This window comes from Acanthochromis polyacanthus, chromosome 8 (genome assembly GCF_021347895.1).
Source record: "Acanthochromis polyacanthus isolate Apoly-LR-REF ecotype Palm Island chromosome 8, KAUST_Apoly_ChrSc, whole genome shotgun sequence".
Taxonomy (NCBI): Eukaryota; Metazoa; Chordata; class Actinopteri; family Pomacentridae; genus Acanthochromis; species Acanthochromis polyacanthus.
The window spans coordinates 5,980,942-5,989,244 of NC_067120.1; the positions used below are offsets into that span (position 1 = coordinate 5,980,942).

The following is an 8,303-nucleotide window of genomic DNA, read 5'->3' on the forward strand; positions in this document are numbered from 1 at the left end:
AACAGAGTGCATGATGAGCACAAATTTAGACAAATTGAGTTCAACCACTGCACTTCCTCTGTGTCTCTGCCTCATTAACACAGATATTCAGCTTTATGCACAAAGCCCAGAATATAATTTGATTAAAAATGGTGACATTATTTTCCAAAGTATTGCTGCTCTGTGTAACAATTACCATAATGGCTGCCTTGTCTAATACCACACAATCCTCTCACATCACAGTGACACATAAAACGCGGCACGGTGTACTTGCTCGGCTCCTCTCTGAACCCTCCTTTCCACGATCCGCCCACCATCTCGGGACCAAAGTCACGTGTCTCACCGCCTAGTGTCTCTGTGCGAGTCGACACCACCACAAATCAAACTCACCCAGCGCCCGGTGGAGAGAGAGACGGAGAGAAGGGAAGATGAGACGGAGAGAGGTGCACACGGACAGAAAGCCAGCGGGCTACGTAGCCTGACGGAGAAATAAATGAAGATCTGCTGCGGTGATCCGAAATGCTCTCTATTTTCTTACTCTCCCGCAGGGGAATATGATAAGGCATCCAAACAGGACGGGAGATGAGATTCGCACAGTTTCCGAGACCCTCTTCCTCCTGTGATCTCAAACAGTCCGCCTGTGAGCCGCTCCAGGGCTTCGGAGTTGTACGGGACGCAGGGCGCACAGCTCGGAGCCGCTCCAGCTCCACTGTGGACTGAAGAAATTTGGTGTTCTTTCACTGTTTTTTTGTACTCAAATCTGCCGGGGTTGTGGCAAAGGTGGTCTTCACCATGAGGGCTCTGTCAGCAAACTTGTTTGCTCTGCTCTTCCTGTGCGCCCTCGCAAGTGTTTTCTACGTCTGGAGCGCACTGGAGAGCCGTTTGGAGCGCCACAAACGGAGGTTCTCGATGCCGGGTGGAGGGTCTTTCCCCCAGGGTATCCCGGTGGACCTCTCCGCTAAAACTTTCCGGACATTGTTAGCTGTCCCAGCGGCACAAAGACCACGCTTGGGGGGCAGGCTTGATGCTCAAAACCTCACCGATCAACCAGCCTCTGCAGGAAGTCGAGATTACCATGTGAATGGGGATAACAAGGGGTCAACGCGGCGGGAGGGCCCCGTCAAGTTGGGCTCCCCAGTGGAGAACGGCATATTTTGGAGTGAGTGGCTGGAAGACCTCCTCCCTGTGGGCTTCACGGAGGAATATGCACGGGCTTGGAGGAACAGAGCGAGGACGTACCGGGTGGTGAAGCTGGAGCCTGGATGCGGCAGGATATCCAACCAGCTCGCCACTTTTGCAGATGGAACCAAAGCGTGTGTGCGTTACGGGATAAACGCGGACCAAGTGCAGGGGGAAACTTTGACGTATTACCTCGCCGGTTTGCTCGGCATCACCAATTTGCCTCCTCTGATACTGTCCCAGCTGAGCGGTGACAGCGAGCAGTGGGCGGCTGTGAGGACGCGCATAGATGGTTTACAGTGGAGCGACCGAGCCGTGGTTTCTCTCACCGAATGGATCTCCAATCTGACCGGGGCGGTCACACCTGCCCCGCTCAGGCAGGAGAGCGGAGGGCTGCATCCTGTCCCGGAGGAGCTCCGGAACAAGACGACTGCCGAGCTGCTGGAGCTGGTGCAGTGGAGCGACCTGATCATACTCGACTACCTGACCGCAAACTTCGACAGACTCGTCAGCAATCTGTTCAGCCTGCAGTGGGACTCGCGTGTGATGGAGAGGGACACCAACAACCTCCTGAAAACCCCCCATGGTGACCTTGTGTTCATAGACAACGAGGCCGGACTCGTGCACGGCTTTCGGGTGTTGAACATGTGGGAGAAATATCACAACACGGTCCTGAGCTCCGTGTGTGTGTTCAGAAAAAGGACCACGCAGCGCGTAACGGAGCTGCACAGGCGCAGAGACTCCAGGCAAAGGCTGCTGGAGCTCTACAGAGACAGCGAGCCTTTGTCTCAGGAATTAGGATTTCTCTCAGATGAGCACGCCGGTGTTCTCCAGGACAGGATAGACAGATTATACAAACACATTTCGAATTGTAAAGGAAAGTACGGCCAGCTGTGAAGGTTCAGCATGCACAGGTGATGGATTTGTTGTCTGCACAGTATAATGAGCTTTGCAAACGCGATTGGCACACCTGTGCTAAACTGATGCGCATTACACAAAACTGTCTTGAATATCCAGCTGAACTACCTCTTGTGAATAGAATGTGTTGCTTACTTTATAAATAAGTAAATCTGACACATGTTTATAAGCTCCCTGCTGAGATTTTCACTGTATGCCTCAACTGAGAGGGAAAAAATTAAGGTCAGTTTATCCTGTCTTACTTCACTCCACTGATGCTCACCTAAATATGAATAAATGTCAAGAGTAGGCTATATTTGTGACTAGGGGCACCATAAAGCAGCCTTTCTTCTGTGTTTGGATTCTTGCCTTGTGTTCAGTAATCCCAATGATGAACTTCTAAGCCTTAACATAAGTTGACTCTAGATTACTGTATTTCTGTTGACATCTGGCTCGCTTTTTATAGAAAATCGTTTGCACATATTGTCACAGCCAGCATCTGCACTCTTGTAGTTGTGTTTGGATTGCATATTCAGCCTTAAATACACAAATGTATCATGTGCATTTGGTAAGTCAGTTGTAAATATTGTCCTTGGCAAACTGTTTGGCAAATTTGACGCCGAACTAATTTAATGTGCATTGTAACATTCCAAAAATCTCTTGTCCTCTTTTTGATAAATACACTGTAATTTAACTGTTGTCAGACTATGTGTTTTGTATGCAGCAAACTGCCCCATTAGAGTGCATCAAATATTTAAACTCATCTGTGTGGAGCACTAGGGTTTATGAAGCCTCCATAGCCTCTGCACTTAAGCCCCAGATTGCCCTCATTGTGCTGCAGGAATATCTTGTACTGGCACACTATTCCCCAGGAGCCATCCTGTCAGCCACAGGCACGCTACAACAGGAACCTCTAATCCCTTCATAATCTCACCCAGAATGATGAACTGAAGCAGACAACTGACATGATTTGACATCATTTGAAAAGGGTCTTTTTCTACCGTTCCATAACTATATTGTTCCTTTTCATAACCACAAGATTTATAGCAGGATGTTTGTCACCTTAATATGAATGGTCAACCTCTGGCCAATGTTGGGGTGGCTTATTAGTTCAATGTGTTCAGTTATAAAGTACAAAAAACAAAGACTCCCAGTGGACGCATGTGCTGCTGAGAGGCCAAACCCACAATTAATGAGGGCTTTGGTCTCAGAAGAGAGTCGCCTTGTTTACAGTTTTTTGAAGATTGAATTTGGAACCGGGAAAGATTTTCAAAGAGAAAACAAAACAAAACAAAAAACAGATATAATCCTTGAAGGTCAGGTGTATTATTTTGCTTTAAAGCGCATACTTTCACTTCATATCACCACATCGGTTTTTAATTCAACCCTTATGGAAGCATCCTTTCCCTATTCGTTCCACCACAGGCTCATTTCTGTCTTTTTTTCTGGTTCTAGATTTACAAGCACATCATAGAGAAAGTCAATGATGAAACTTTTGAAGGTCTAATTCTTTCCAGCTTTTTGCTATGCTACACCTCATCTGGTTTCTTTTACAACTTATTTTCTTATATACGGCCAACTCTTGGGTTCTCCACTCACTGCTTGGATAGCTCCATAAAGTGGATCAAGTGCATCTCGTTCAAATACCGGCTCACTTTTCTTCTTGTTTTTTCTTTTGTGGCTAACAGCATGTGTGTCAGTGATTTGTGCTTCTCCCAGAGCAGAGGTGTCAGTAGGTGTAACTGGAGGCTTTTTCCAGACAGTATGCTTCAGCTGTAATAGGGACTTGGGGATCAATATGTGCACTGGCTGTTGTATGGGCGAAAGCAGGTCATGTTAATGTGCTGGATGTGGAGTTAGCATGTGCACATGTGTGTTTTCAGAGGGATTGCAAAGACTGCAGTCGCAGCTGGGCACAGTGCTCCGGGCAAGTCTGTTAATGCCGATGACTGAAGAGATTTACAACTGGCTGCAGACACCGGGGATTAAAAACATTGCTAAACTGAGGTCTGCCTGTCGAAGCCAAATTCGCAACCTTTCTTTCTTTTTTGCCTCACATAATTCCCCACCTCTGTATTTCACCCACATCTCGCCCTTCCCACCGTGTATCCGTCCTCGCTGTTAACGTCACTGTCAAATTCATTTATTACCTAAATGGGAAATGAAAGTTTCATTTCCCTAATTAGTTTTTTTGTGGATTCCTCCGCACATGAAAGCAATTTTTTTAACCAGGGCCCATGCCAGCTGTAATCACACTAATGGTGGATTTCAAAGAGGCTGTTGAATCACCCTTTAACTGCTCACATATGTTCCTCTTTCACTCTTCCTGCCTGGCTTCTTTCTGATCAGAGCACAAACTCCTTCAAGGCCAACTTATTTTTCCTCCCACCCCACGGCAACAAAATCTTCATGCACACAACTTTGCGGCACGGTCTAATGATTGCAACTTGTCTTAGCTTGTGGCACTATTGCAGTACATTATTAAGCAGTATATGTGTCTTCTGTGCCTTCCAGATGTGCTTGTTTTCTGTCTTTAGTAAAGACTGAATCACAGACAGTCATACAGCCAGGGGCCCACAGCAGGTCCGAGCACAGACCCCAGGTACTCGAGCTGATCTTCTTCTTCTTTCGGTACATTGCAAACATTCCAGAGCTGAGGGAGGATCATCTCCATGGACACACAAATACACACACACTTCTCAAGCAGGCAAGGGAAAAGAGTCCCAGCTGTGTACATAAACCGTTTTCAATGCTGACTGAGATCCCTTTTCATTGTTTTTAAAAAACCCAGTGTTATCAGTAGGTTATAATAAAAGAAAGCTGGCCAGGCTGATGTAATGTCTTATCAGGAATAGTAAAAATAATTACTGTAGCTGTAAATTAGGTGAGAATAATAGTCTATAGTCTGTCCAATCCACACAAGGCCACAGGTTGCAGCTGATTTGACTAGCTTAGCCTAAAAACTGCAAACAACTCCGAGTCCAAATCTACATACCAGCACCTCTAAAGCTCCATAATTAAGACACTCTAAAGTATGCTGTTTTTCAGAATTTGTACAAACACTGCAGAGTAAAAACAGTTCATTGTGGCTGCACAGGTTTTGGAGCTGAACTGTATCTTGGCCAGGAGCAGTAACTTCCTAACCTTTCTGCTGACTGCCTGGCAAACGTACGGTGAGAACAAGACTGTGACGACGCCCGCCAAGAAGTCTGGCACACACTACCTTGTAAAATTTCTTGTTGTCTTTACACTTTGTTTTTTGAACCTGAGGGTAAAATGATTTAGAACATGTTAATTATTGAGTATCGGAGGTGTTAGAAGACAGATTTTTCTTATACTTGCACAGAGCCATTGCTGTTTCTCTCTTTTGAAAGTCTGAGGGCTAAGCTTAGCTACCAGGCAGCTTGCTATTGCCTTGAACACTTGTAAGATCCAAGGAAGTAATTTAATTCTCTTTAAGCATTCCCTTGAAACATTTCGACCTTTCTTCCTCTGAAGGACCGGAAACTTGCTTCTATAAAGAACGCTTTAAAAAAATGGAAGTGTATAAAGCCTAGAAGCACACAGACCTCTTTCTGACCTGTACTTTTATTTTTGTCTTGCATTCTAACAAGTTTTTGTTGGATATGTGAACATCTTGTATGAATCACGAGAAGAAACAAGTAATGCCCATCATCTAATTTATCTCTCAACAACAAAGCAATAAAGCACATTTCCCACAAACCTAGAAAATAGGAATTCTAACCAACAAATCAAAACGTTATTTAAAAATCAACAAAAATTGTGGATATTCTGTAAAAACACAGATTTAGTGCATTTTTCAAGACTGCATGTTTTGGTCAAAACATAATAAAAATGTGTGTTTTGCCAGACACCAGGTGACTAACTGATTGAGCCTGTCCCATTGGACCTGCCATGTGTGAACGGACGGACATAACTAGCATTCTTTCATGGCTACACAATGCAAGGAACTTCCTGCACATGACTGAATGATTTCATTATGAAACATGGGGAGAGTCACTTAGTCACAGCCGAGTGGATACAGGCCATGATGGGTAAACTGGGGGGCTGGGGTAACGACTGGAGGGGCTTTGACAGTGTAAGGGCTTTACGTGCTGGCTGTAGTGGGCCTGGAGAACTGGCACAAAGACTGTCTTTGTCCAGGGTTGTAAGCATAAGGTCAGAGCCTTTGTGCATTCTTTCTCAAGACAAAATAGAGCATAATGAGTTACAGAGGCATGCAAGAACAGGGGCTGCACATACCTCAGCCAATAAAAAGAAAGAAAAATGTATTAAATGTAGTGCCCTTCCTTGTTTCATCTGGGGATGTATATGTCCTAATTAATTTCAGTAAAATGTAAGGATGATCTAGTGTCGTAGTGAATCAACAAGTTACAAGGCTACATATAAAAAATAAAAAATGATACCTAATTTAAATTCATTCAATTTGACTGCCATTTCCGTTGAGGTACTCTCAATATGCAGCGATAAACTGCTGTCAGCACTCCTGTAATGCTTGTCCCGTTCATTGGAAGTCCTGTTATGTAAACATGTCGAGCACCATCTGCGATGAGCGTGGAATCTCTTAAACTGTGTCAAAACAGAAACCCTTCAACTTGAATTTCATTTTGGGGAAGCAGGGGAAATCACAGGGAGCCAGATCTGTTGAGTAGGATGGGTACAGAGCAACGATTGTGTTGCTGTGGCCAAAAAACTTGAGGGTAATAGCTGTGGCAAAACGTACTAGAGCACAATGTTCTCCCTCAGACAAATCAGGACTTTACAGCAAGACTCTGCTTTGCCAATTCAGGCGCGGGAAACTATTTATCAGTGCACAACCACGTGAATGTTGAAGACATCGATGAGCATGCTCCTGGTGTGATCCTGAGCTGTTGTCCAGTTTTGTAAACTGCAAGCTCTTCTACTGTGAAAACAGCTGTTTCTTCTCTAGGTGGAATCTGCAGACCCATCTTTCATCACCACTGATGATCCTCAACATGAAGCTTGGCTCATCCCTGCTGACTTAGAATGTGATGTGATGTTCTCTACTGCGGTTCATGCTACATGGTGACATCACAAATGTTCACCCGCCAGCAGTCAGAAAAACGTGTGCAACACAGGTGATGATGTTAACAGCATGGTGTCACGTTATCCTGACTAATGACAATTACTGCACACTTACATGTGATATGCATGACTGTGACGAGCTCCATACACGTACACAACAAATAGTATTGAAACTTTTTGACCGACCGTTGTATTGTTTGTCTTACATCCAAAATTGGCTAGTTTATCAATGAGTGTGAGCTTTAGATATGCAATACGTAGTTGATTTTCCTCACAAATGGGGACTTTAATACCTGAAGATATTAAAACGGAAAACAATTTTTTTTCTGTGTCATGTAGAATAAAGGCAGATGTGATCACACGCAAGATGTGATAACACTGCTTGTAGTTTTTGCATTTCTTTTTGTAAACAAAAGCAAATTTTAACCTTGACATTACTGACTTCGGCTACCAAGTTCAGGTAGGTTGACTTTTTTCCAGTGTAGGTGCTAATATGAGTGTTTTGAGTGGTATTACTATTGCTATCTAACTCTATTGCTATCTAACTCTTAAAAAGATGACAAAGTAAGAAAAAAAGAGGTTATGTGATGGGTCATATCGAAGGCGTCACTTCGATGATGAAAAAACCTAATCCTCAACATATGCAATTTTAGGCAATGCACTGGGCAGATAAGTCTGAGGTCAGAGTAGATTATCACAGCAGGATGCAATAAAAAGTCATTACTAGAGAATAAACAATAACAAAATACACATCATCAAATGCAAAACAGCAGTTACCACACCGCTCATGTCTGTATAGAACACATCCACAGCCACAACACCATGTCAATCCAACAATGCCAATTTAACATCAGTGTAATGTAACTAATGTACATTAGCTTGGCTGAAGATAATAAATCAACTCTAAGCAAAAACTGCCTTGTTGTTTTGATGCTGCATACAGATTAACACTAATAAGAACAGTTCATAAGCCAGTCTCAACCAATCACGGCTCATCCGTAGGATAAGGTTTAAATATCAATATTATCTGTTATCTTATAAGCACAAACCGTAGTTGGGAGTGAATTGGTTTCTTTCCATTATGAAAGCCGTAGAGGAGATATTTAGGTCCAGCTGAATCCTATGTTCCAACCATGTGAACAACACACACAGTTGTTTATTCAATATTTACATTGCATTTC

General features: G+C 43.8%; 1 protein-coding gene across 1 annotated transcript; it reads left to right on the top strand.

The window, feature by feature from the left end:
* Positions 1 to 296: 296 nt before the first annotated feature.
* On the top strand, positions 297 to 2,754 carry fjx1 (four-jointed box kinase 1). Its single transcript, XM_022189965.2, has one exon. The coding sequence runs from the start codon at positions 772 to 774 to the stop codon at positions 2,053 to 2,055; it is 1,284 nt and encodes a 427-aa protein (XP_022045657.1). The 5' UTR covers positions 297 to 771; the 3' UTR covers positions 2,056 to 2,754.
* The last annotated feature ends 5,549 nt before the right edge of the window (positions 2,755 to 8,303 follow it).